The sequence below is a fragment of the Anser cygnoides genome, chromosome Z (genome assembly GCF_040182565.1).
Source record: "Anser cygnoides isolate HZ-2024a breed goose chromosome Z, Taihu_goose_T2T_genome, whole genome shotgun sequence".
Taxonomy (NCBI): domain Eukaryota; kingdom Metazoa; phylum Chordata; class Aves; order Anseriformes; family Anatidae; genus Anser; species Anser cygnoides.
In genome coordinates this window covers 20,938,390-20,950,326 of record NC_089912.1, presented here as the reverse complement: position 1 = coordinate 20,950,326, position 11,937 = coordinate 20,938,390, and the positions used below count along the sequence as shown (strand labels likewise).

Below are 11,937 nucleotides of genomic sequence, written 5' to 3'. Positions count from 1 at the left end.
CTGGGAGCCTTCTGCTGGATTGTTCTCTCAAAGAACAGTTGTCTTTCTGCTTCCACTCCCTCAAAATAAGAATAGCATATTTCAAAATAACCTGAATTGTCCTTTTGCATCCTCCTCTTCCAGATGGAATTCTCATTTTCTCCATCTTTCTTACCACATAACGTGTAATTAAAAAAGCCTAACAACAAAAACAGCAAATACAATTGAAATGTCTTTTAAACCTATCTTTTCCTGCAGATTCAACTCTGCTGCTTGGCGTCTGTTAACCAAGCCTCAATTTGATACTGTTTGAGCTGTAACTGTTTTGTACAGATGATTAGTGTTCTCACCGGTCCTGCTTTCTTCTCTGTGTGTCTTCTGGGGACATATTTCTTTGTACTGCTGTAAACTGATCTAGTGTATGATTCTTTCCCAGTGAACTGGAGGAGAAGTTATCTACTTTTCCAGACATTAAAGGAAACTGTGGGAAATCACGGAGAATAAAAATAAAAAGTGGGTGAATTAACTGCCTGTGAGCAAGTGGTCCAAACCTGGCACGAAGTATCTCGGAACAGCTGGCAGGCGCAGGGAAAACATCCAGCTGAACTGAAATAACTTTATATGGGAATGGAGAGGTCTTGGGAGCAGCTTCCAGGCAAAGCACAGTTAAGATTTCATTTTGGTTCTACCATGAGCACACGCCTCTGGGATACTCAGAGGAGCCCAGCTCTGTGAGGTGCTGGGGATCAGCTATTTCACTGATTTGAAGAAGCGGGATCTAGGCCTCTTACAAAAAAGAACCCAAAGCACAAATACACATAATCAGCAGAAAAAGAATGTTCTTCTTATACTACATATATTTTTCCCAGTATGTTTATATCACAGTGTATCACAAAGTAATCTTCTCAGGCTTGTAAATAAAAAAGGACCAATGACATCCACTGGATGTTCATTGTAGAAGACACTGCATTTTTATCTATACATGTATTTTAACAAAAACATAAAACTACAGTATAGATATTTATGCAGTGTTTAAAAATACCTTTTTTTCTACTACTCCTCATCCATTTGAATTGTATTTCTTATTTCACCACAGAACTCCTATTTTCAAGGTCACCTACTATTTACCTTTGGGTAAGTGCTAGTGTTGTGCCTTTTTTACAGCTAACAGCACAGGTGTACAACCTGACTGAACTATCAATCCCAATGCTGCCTGAGGGATATTTTATTTTAATGACTATAAGCATCAAGTCTGCACATTATTCTTGGATCCTGCTGCTCATTTTGAAATATGTGTTTCTGCAGTTTTGAAAGAAATCAAAAAGTAATGATGTAGTGGTGAAGCAGGTTGCTAATATTTTTGTGTTTTGATTCAGAATATACTGACACATAAAGAGAACTGTCCCAGAAGGCACGTCCCGCAAAGCAATGACTACTTTTATTGCTCCTGGATGGAGCACAAAAAGAGAACAGGATACTTAACAGAAGGCTTAAAACAAGCCATGATGACTACCTTCCCTTCAGACTAAATGGGGGAAAGAAGTAGCTGCAAATTACTAAACTAGTGCTTAAAATTCTTTTTTTCTTCCTCCCACTTCCTTCCCCTTGTTTCCTGTTTGGTCTGCAGCTTACCTTGAACGGGATTGACTTCAGGCTTTTTGGGCTCTGGCCTCCTCAAGCGCTTGGATAGCATGTCATTCTCTTGGTGCCATTTTTTCAGGCACTGTGGTTCATGGATACTAATAGATGTTGTTCCATACTCACGGCCGCATATGTAACAAATCACTGTTGGAGGCCGTCTTACCACTCGTGCCTGCAAATAACAATTGTAAAGAAGGATAAGCACTGTTTTCAACATTAATTTTGAATCAGAACATCTCTGAATGAAAACAAGCGTGTATGTTAAGAAACTGGTTCATACGTGTGAACTCAGTGTGAATGTTTCTGTCAGTTTTGTTACCTCTGGATTCAGTCTTGGAGATTGTAGGGGGGACATTGCCGCATAAACTGGCAATTTGGAATAGGTAGGCTCCTTCTGCAGATACTGGGCTGAAAATTCATGTGTGTCACCTAGTTAATACTTAGCTACATAGATTTCAGCTCTTTTATTTCCCACCGTCACATTCATGGAAATGCTGACTCTTGATCGGATTGCTGCAGCACAGTAACCATTTTAAACATCAAAGCCTTTTTTTTTTTTTTTTAATCTATCAAACAGAAGTAGCATGGCCAGCAGCAACAGAAGCTTCCTCAGCTGAACTGCTGATACGCACATCCAGTAGCAGAAAGCCCCCATTCAAGCATTGTGTCTGGCCTTACCACCTCCCTTAAGCTGGACAGTGAAGGCAGCTGCCTCAGGCTTGTGATTCTGGTCCATAACACTGTGTTACTTCTATTACAGATAAGTTAGCCAGTGGAATTTTTGGCCTTGAAGGATTAAAACTGATCCAGGATATTTCAGTATTGGGAGAAAAAGGAACTGTTTCTTGTTTATCCCAAAGACCTCAGTGTGAATTTTGCCAGTGATAGCAGAGAGGGCAGAGCTAGACTCCAAGCAAGTCATTGTTTCTGCACTCCAGACCTGCTTTTGTTTGCAGGAATAAATAGCTCAACAAAAAGAAAAAAAAAGAAGAAAAAAAAAGAAAAAAAATGAAAAAATAAATCCCTCAAACCCAAGGCCCACAGATACACATTCTAAGCTTGAAAAATATATAATTACTGTGGTATTGCAGATTATGGACTTGACTGTGTCTTAAGGCACGTCCTGCGCTAGGCGTGGTGTCAGCACCAGCCCTAGTTCAGGAGTAGTGTGAAGCAGAAATGTGCTGCAGAGACAGGACTTTGAGACATAGTGAGGGTTCTCGCAATTGTCACTGTTTCCTTCACTCCTGCCTGCAAAATGCCAGTAAGAGACAACCTACTCCCTGTCCTCTTAAAGGTAGGGGGAGAACGTGCCAGACCAAACACGGGAGGCCCTTCTCACTCAAACAAGGGAGGTGGGGATTTCATTTTTTCCTCTGTGTAAGACAAAGCATAACCAATTCCAGTATTTATGACTCTCTCTGTCAGCCCATCAGTGTATTCAAGAAAGTCTGGGCAGCTCTTCTCGCATTTATGCTACAGTCTGAAAATGTCATTAGAGAATAATCTGCATCTTTCTTTCCTGTAACACACATGTAAACTCAATTACATGAAGAAATACTACTCTACAAAGCGTATTTTTGCTGGGAAAAGTTGGGCTTTGTCTGGAAAGTTCTCACATAGAATTGAAATATAACTTACCCAAAGACAGTCAATCTGAGTACTTTTTCATCTTCTTAACTTTCAAATGCAATTTCCTAAGTCATCTTTGATAACAAGGTAATTTAAATATGAATGCATAACCACCTCTTTCTATTCACAGCTGAACATAGCAACTGCTGATTTAAGAGTGCCCTTTAACTTTTCTTTATCAACTTTCACCAAGCTCCTTACTTCAGCTCTTCACCTAGCTCTTGCCTGATTTGGAGACAACTCTGGGTCCCGGCAGAGACAGTGAGTGATTCTCTGCAGACTCCAAAGCGCTCTAGATGAGGACACTGTAGCACAGACGGTTGAGGCTAGAGGACCCATTTCAGTGTACATGTTTGCTTTGAGTATGCTTACAGTGTTTTAGAAGTAGTTTTCTAAAACAGACTGCTAACTGTAAGAACACCAGCAACACATTTTCTTTTCTAGTTTCCATTAGCTATGTTTCTGCTGTTCAGTAAAACAGCTGATTTACTGGATGCAAAGTGGGACAGATCAATTTGACTTACATTCATTATGTAGTGATGCTTTTTATGGTACCAGGATGGTAAAAAGCAATCCTAGAACAAAAATGTAAATCAAGCTTGCTTGGCTTGCACTGTTGTAATCATTTCCACTGTATAGAGCATTATAGTAAAAACAAATGTGTAGCTTCAAGAAGACTTAAAGTCCTGATATGACCCAGGTGAAAAATCACTTAAAAATAAATATTCACAATAAATTTAAAAGAAACATTGAAAATCACTGCTGAAATCAAGTGTTTTTTATCTTAAAAATATTTCCCTAGTGATTGTGTATAGCCTATTATCTCTGACTGCTTCACTCAGATCAGTTACTCTTGTACTAAAGTAATTGTAATGTCTCACTGTTGAACAGCTGCCACAGACCCACAGGACAAAACTAAGTGCAGTGCAACCTGGATACATTTCCACAGCTCACCAGGATGGTCTTTCTGATAGTCTCACCTGAAAACCTAAAGATTGAATGAGCAATACTGTGATCCCTCCAGATACTGATAGAGTTAATAGGTGGGTTTTATGGTGCAAGTGAACACAATCAGGCCTGCAGCTAAATAGAGGATTCTCTTTTCCAAGCTTATCAGTTGAGACAGATTCAATGCTAAATCCTATTTGGTGAAAAAAAAATGATTAAGAAATCCGCTCAAGTAGAATTTATCTGTTTTGTAACTTTCAGAATTAAAAACTGCAGAAACAATAGCATAAACCAAAATTAATTCAAAGGAATCAGATCACTGTAAGGATGGAATGACTTTCCAGAAATGTAGTGAGTTTGGACCATCCCCACATATTAAATTACATACACAAATCCTTTCCTGCAAATACACACAGTGAAAAAAAAAAAAAAACAACCTCCACCCCCCCCCCAAAAAAAAAAAAAAGGAAACCCACCAAAAATCTGAAGAATACTACCATATTAATCCAATTGTAGTAATAGCTTATTCATTGCTTAACTGTGGAATCCTTGGTATGATATGCTTTATTTGGAATTTCTACAGCTGATCATATTTATCCTTCATTTCTTTTTCTCTTCAGAGTATGCCTACCCCAAATGTCACATCTGGAGGCCTGCAGTTTGAAACTAAACTATTTTTGGAATCACCACAGTTTTCCAACCCAAACTACTCACAGGCCAGTGGCTGGGCTGTCTGCTCCCTGCTTTGTTTTTCACTTTTAAAAAGGGTAGTAAGAAAGGTCTGTTCCTGAGGACATGTGTTCTTATAAAAATACCTACAAATACCTCATGGTGCAGTTAGGCTTTCCTCTGGTGCCTCAGTATTTTCTTTCTTCTCCATGACTGCTAAGTATGCCTTTGTTACCATGAATGAAGTCATTTTACTCAGAGCGCTACAAAATGGTGTGTTTTCAATAGACCTGACATTACTTGAGGTTAGCCCCAGGCTGCTGTTCTGGTGTTACATGAGGTCAAACCTTCCCATACTGAACAAAGCTTTTAATTTCTTCTTAAGCATATCCAACAAGACTGGCTCCCAAGCTCCCCTCCATAAATATTTGTCATCCAGGAATGAAAGCCACCTCCCATTTGTTATTTGTTTAATTGTCTATGTATTTTAATGGGAGGAGGGGAGGCCTCCATCTCTAGGTCACAGCTCTCATCATATGCTTTACTTGCCCAAGGAACACAGGTTCAGAAAAAAAGATTGGCATAAAGACTTAGTAACAGCATCAGGCTGTATGAAAACAGCCTTTTTCAGACATTCCTCTCTGAAAAGCAAGAGGCATTTTGCACCAGGGACAGAGGCAACCTGTGGAGCAGCTCTCCACCCAAAGGAGCATTTCACAGCCTCCGCCCCACCACAACAGCAGACAGATGTAAGGACTGGTCACGTGCCAAGGTATAAAATGACCTTGTGCCAAGGTATAAAATGACCTTGAACAACAAGGTAATTCTGCCTGATGATGCAGGTTATTAAAGATGTTACCCTACTGCAATCAGCAGAATATCCCATTTTAATCCTGATGTGCTACCTTTAAAAAAAAAAAAATCAGTATAATGAACACGGCATTTGTGTAAAAGTAGAAAGGCAGGAACTTCTACCACTAGCAGTGACAATATACACTAAATTTAATTCAAAAAATTCTTTCACTGTCTATTCTCATCTACTTTCTGTGTTTGCCAGCATATTTGCCAGGACTCACCTAAGAAGATATCAAAAACTGCCACAACTGAGACAAAGTCTATCATTTCCCATCCTCCTTTGAATTACAGGGCTGCTGAAGGTGTTTTCATTTTACAAAGTGAGTAGATGACTTTATGATAGAGGAAGATACAACATTTTGTTATTACACAAATCAATATTTTGTTATTACACAAGTTTGCAAGACTTATCTTGTGTTAAAATGAATTACAGTAAAGGGAGAACACTAAAATCTTATTTTTAGGTAGTCAACATGATAAGAAGAAAACAGCAGATGGCAGCACCAGATGCTAGTGACACATCTGATAGGATTTTAGGCTCAATGCTATCACCATATGTTATCCAAAAAACTGTAAAACATATACCCACACCAAGTCATTAATACTCACTTACATAGGCAGTAGCAAACATTTTGGTCTACGCAAGAATAAAAAAAAAAACACATTCTGCTCTACCACAAGTCTGAGTTTCAATAGTTCCAGACATCACTTCCATTGCCTAAGGTATCACAGCAGAATCCAAACTGTATGCAAGAAATAGGATTTCTGAGCTGACGTCATTCTTGAGACTCTATTAAGCATAGGCAGTTGTTTGTTTTATGTAGTCAGACTTGACTAACTCAGATGTGTTCATGTATTCACAGAGCGAGGATAGTTAGTTGAAGCGACGTCTTATGGAGGCTGTTGAGTGTTCCGCACTAAAGGCATTTAACACCAAACTGGGCAAGAGTTTGTCAGTAAGTATTGGTCTGGCTGACCCTGCACTTGCTAAGGGAAAGAATTCTCCAGGATAGAGACACTCAGACGAAAGTACCTGCAGCTGGCCAGGGAAGGTCCATGGGAGTGCAGAGACCCGCCAGGAGCCTGCAGCTCACACAGCAGTGGCTGACAAGGCAAAAGGGAAAAAAGAAAGACCTGGGGAACTGCAGGCTGGTCAGTCTCACCTCTGTGTCTGTCAAGATCAAGGAACAGATCCTTCTGGAAAACATACTAAGGCACATGGAAAATAAAGAGGTGATTGGTGACAGCCAACATGGCTTCACTAAGAGCAGATCATGCCAGACAAATGTGGAGGCCTTCTATGATGGGGTTACAGCATTGGTGGATAGGGGAAGAGCAACTGATGTCATCTACCTTGACTTGTGCAAAGCATTTGACACTGTCCTCCGTGATATCCTTATCTCTAAATTGGAGGTATGTGGATACGATGGATGAACCACTCGGTAGGTAAGGAATTGGCTGGATGGCTGCTCTCAAAGATTTGTGGTCAACAGCTCAGTATCCAGGTGGAGGTCAGTGATGAGTGGTGTTCCTCAGCAGTAGGTACTGAGACCGGTGCTGTGCAACATCTTTGTTGGTGACATAGACAGTGGGATTGAGTGCGCCCTCAGCAACTTTGCCAATGACACCAAGGTATGTGCTGTGGTTGACATGCTGGCAGGAAGGGATGCCATCCAGAGGGACCTGGGCAGGCTTGAGAGGTGGGCCTGTGAGAACCTCATGAAGTTCAACAAGGCCAAATGCAAGGTCCTGTACCCAGGCCAGGGCAATCCCAAGTACAAATACAGGCTGGGTGGAGAATGGATTGAGATCCCAAGGAGAAGGACCTGGGGATGTTGGTGGATGAGAAGCTCAACATGAGCCAGCGATGTGCGCTTGCTGCCCAGAAAGCCAACTGTGTCCTGGGCTGCATCAAAAGCAGCGTGGCCAGCAGGGTGAGGGAGGTGATTCTCACCCTCTACATTGGACTTGTGAGGCCCCACCTTGAGCATTGCATTCAGCTCTGCGGCCCCCAGCACAAGAAGGACATGGACCTATTAGAAAAGTCCAGTGGAGGACCATGAAGATGATCAGAGGGCTGGAGCACCTCTCCTATGAACACAGGCTGAGGGAGCTGGGGTTGTTCAGCCTGAAGAAGAGAAGGCTCTGGGGAGACCTTATAGCAGCCTTCCAATATGTAAAGGAGTCCTACAGAAAAGCTGGGGAGGGACTCTTTGTCAGGGAGTATGGTTATAGGAGAAAGAGTAATGGCTTTAAACTAAAAGAGCATAGATTAAGTTAGATATGAGGAAGAAATTCCTTCCTACGAGGGCAGTGAGGCACTGGCACAGTTGCCCAGAGAAGCTGTGGATGGCCCATCCCTGGAGGTGTTCAAGGCAAGGTTGGATGGGGCTTTGAGCAACCTGGTCCTGAAGGTGTCCCTGCCCACAGTAAGTGGGTTTGAACTGGCTGGTCTTCCAACCAACCATTCTATGGTTCTTCCTTTCCAACCCAAACCATTCTATGATTCTTTGATTACATTCAAAGTATTACAGACTCAGTTGTTTTTTGTTTGTTCATCTTTGTTTTCAGTTATTCCTCCCCTCTGATGTTTCACTGAATCAGGACTTTAAAAGAGGTGCTTAAATAATTTACTGTCACATTGACTAGGTCTGTTAAGAGAAACATGGACTTCCCCAAATGTTTTTCTCCTCCAAGAAGCTTGCAAAGTCTCTCTGTAAACTCACTGTGACTCTTTCCCTCATGAGCCACCATGAGCACCGTATGAATTTACATCAGCCTACAGAAAACAGGGCTGGAAGCTGCTTTAACTATAACCCTTCATTAATCAGGAGTAACTGATGTAATTCCTGCCAGAACCAAAGCAAACTGCCATTTCATTCCACTAGCAGTATATTTTAATAGAATTAATAAGCAGCTGAATAGCTGTTAGGGCAAGCAAATTAAAACCATTTGCTGGAAAAAGATGAAGACTGTATACAGGACCCTGACCTTATCTGTGCTCACAGTGAATCAGCTGTCCTTCCATGAACTTAGTGCTTTTCAACATCCTTTGATATGTGGACCTTTCAAAAATTTAAACTGGAGGTGGAGACCGTCACATAGAGAGTTTAAATCAATGGAAGAGATGCTTTCTTTGGCTGCTTCTTAGAAGAAGTCTTCCGATCCTGAACAGCCACTGCAATCACAGGATGTTTCTTTCACTCTTTCCATACCCATCTCTGCTTTGAAAGTGTACCTCTGTACAGACGGACAGCTTGAAAAATATTATTGAGTACAAAGAGAGAAAAAACATCTTCCCTTCTTGAAAGTCATCACTAACTGTGAAGTCCTTTAGAGTCAATTACAAACTGCGAACTGTACAGCCTCATTAGTAGGGCTGCAATTGAAAAACTTACTGATTGGAAGTAAATGAGGAAAACTGCTGTTCACACACAGGGAAGAACAGATTGGAACACATTTCAATCTGGCTCTGTAGAGCTCACAGAAGTAAAAAGCGGTAATAATGTTGTTGTTCAACAAGTCAGCAGATGTGAGTGAGTCCACAGAGGGAGCCGATACGTTGTGCAAGAGGGCAGCATTTTTACAGATTCATTCTCAATGCCAAACCACATGCTAAACTTGTTTTTGTGTGTCACTATAACTATGGACATTTTTCCTCATACAACCACTTCCCCCTGTTTTAAACATACAGAATTGTGCACGATGGACAAACTCTTGGCTTCACACCCATGCCTTTCATTGCGCAATCACCTTAAAACAATGCATTTGGTAAATGGTTCTTCAGTAAATAGTACAATGCATTGTAAGGCAACAAGAACATCTCCTTTCCTACAGCTGTAGATGTACCTGTGCAGCACTTTGCACTATATGAAATTGGGCAATAAAAGACCTGAGGTGTGGACATAATTTCACAGAATCACAGAATCACAGAATTGTAGGGGTTGGAAGGGACCTCGAGAGATCATCAAGTCCAACCCCCCTGCCAAAGCAGGTTCCTTAGAGCAGGCTGCCCAGGTAGGCATCCAGACGGGCCTTGAATATCTCCAGAGAAGGAAACTCAACAACCTCCCTGGGTAGCCTGTTCCAGTACTCTGTCACCCTCACCGTGAAGAAGTTCTTTCGCATGTTGGTGCGGAACTTCCTGGGCTCCATTTTGTGGCCATTGCCCCTTGTCCTGTCCCCACAAACCACGGAAAAGAGGTTGGCCAAATCCCTCTGTCTCCCACACCTCAGGTTATTTATACACATTGATGAGATCCCCTCCCAGTCTTCTTTCCTCAAGGCTGAACAGGCCCAGGTCTCTCAGCCTTTTCTCACAGGGGAGATGCTCCAGGCCCCGTATCATCTTTGTGGCCCTCTGCTGGACTCTTTCCAGAAGATCCCTGTCTTTTTTGTACCGGGGAGCCCAGAACTGGACACAGTACTCCAGGTGAGGCCTGACCAGGGCAGAGTAGAGGGGGAGGATCACCTCCCTTGGCCTGTTGGCCACGCTTCTTTTAATGCACACCAGGATCCCACTGGCCCCCTTGGCCACCAGGGCACACTGCTGGCTCATGGTCAACCTGTCATCTACCAGGACCCCCAGGTCCTTCTCCTCAGAGTTCCTCTCCAGCAGGTCGTCCCCCAGCCTGTACTGATACGTGCAGTTGTTCCTTACCAAGTGCAGGACTCTACACTTGCTCTTATTAAACCTCATTTGGTTTCTTCCTGCCCATCTCTCCAGCCTGTCCAGGTCTCGCTGAATGGCAGCACAGCCTTCTGGCGTGCCAGCCACTCCTCCCAGCTTTGTGTCATCGGCGTACTTGCTGAGGACGGACACTATTCCCTCATCAAGGTCGTCGATGAAGATGTTGAACAAGACCGGACCCAGCACCGACCCCTGGGGAACACCGCTAGTCACAGGTCTCCAGCCGGACTCTGCGCCACCGATCACCACCCTCTGAGCTCGGCCAGTCAGCCAGTTCTCAACCCACCTTACTGTCCACTCCTCTATCCCACACTTTCTCAGCTTTGCTAGCAGGATGTCGTGGGAGACAGTATCAAAAGCCTTGCTAAAGTCAAGGTAGATGACTTCCACTGCTCTCCCCCCATCTACCCAGCTGGTGATGCCATCATAGAAGGCAACAAGGTTGGCTGAGCACGACTTCCCCTTGGTGAATCCATGCTGACTACTCCTCATAACCTTCTTCTCTTCCAATTGCTTGGAGATGGCATCCAGAACAAGCTGTTCCAACACCTTTCCAGGGACAGAGGTGAGACTGACTGGCCTGTAGTTTCCCGGATCCTCCTCCTTGCCCTTCTTGAAGACCAGAGTGACATTGGCTATCCTCCAGTCTTCAGGCACCTCTCCTGTTCTCCAGAACCTTTCAAAGATGATAGAGAGCGGTTCAGCGATCTCTGCCAACTCCCTTAGCACATGTGGATGCATCCCATCGGGACCCATGGATTTGTGTGCATTGAGCCCACTCAGACGCTCCCGAACCACTCTCTCATCAACCAGGGGGGAGCCCTCCATTTCCCAGACCCTTTGTCCTCCCGACAGGGTCAAGGACTCCTGGGGGGGAGTCCTTGAAGCAAAGACTGATGCAAAGAAAGCATTCAGTATCTCCGCCTTCTCGGCGTCCCCTGTTACCAGGACACCCCCCTCATTCAGCAAGGTACCCACATTATCCCTAGTCTTCCTTTTACTGTTTACATGCTTAAAAAAAAAAAAAACTTCTTATTATCCTTTATCTCTTTTGCAAGCCTCATCTCTAGGTGGGCTTTAGCCTTCCTCGTCGCGTCCCTGCGGACCCTGACAACACTTCTATACTCCTCCCAAGAGGACAGGCCCTTTTTCCACATTTCATAGACATTCCTCTTCCTTTTGATCTTGTCGATGAGCTCCTTGCTCATCCACGCAGGTCTCCTGCCCCCCTTCCCCAATTTCCTGCTTTTAGGGATGCACCGATCCTGAGCTTGGAAGAAGTGCTGTTTAAATGTTGCCCAGCTCTTACAAGCACCCTTACCTTCTAGCAACCTAGCCCATGAGATACCCCCAAGCAGATCCCGGAAGAGGTTGAAGTTGGCTCTCCAAAAGTCCAGGGTAGCAATCCTGCTTTTAGCCTTACTTCTTCCACCAAGTTCCATCTTGAACTCCACCATCTCATGGTCGCTGCATCCCAAGCTGCCCCCAACCTTCACGTCCCTAACAAGCCCATCCCTGTTGGT

General features: G+C 43.4%; 1 protein-coding gene across 2 annotated transcripts in view; it reads right to left on the bottom strand.

Annotated features, from left to right (window-relative positions):
* Window positions 1-11,937, bottom strand: part of ZNF475 (zinc finger protein 475) — a 29,005-nt gene that overhangs the window by 5,131 nt on the left and 11,937 nt on the right. For both annotated transcript variants that reach the window (XM_066988228.1, XM_066988229.1), the window contains one exon: window positions 1,612-1,792. In XM_066988228.1, coding sequence (XP_066844329.1) covers window positions 1,612-1,792 — 181 coding nt within the window. The remainder of the gene's footprint in view (window positions 1-1,611; window positions 1,793-11,937) is intronic.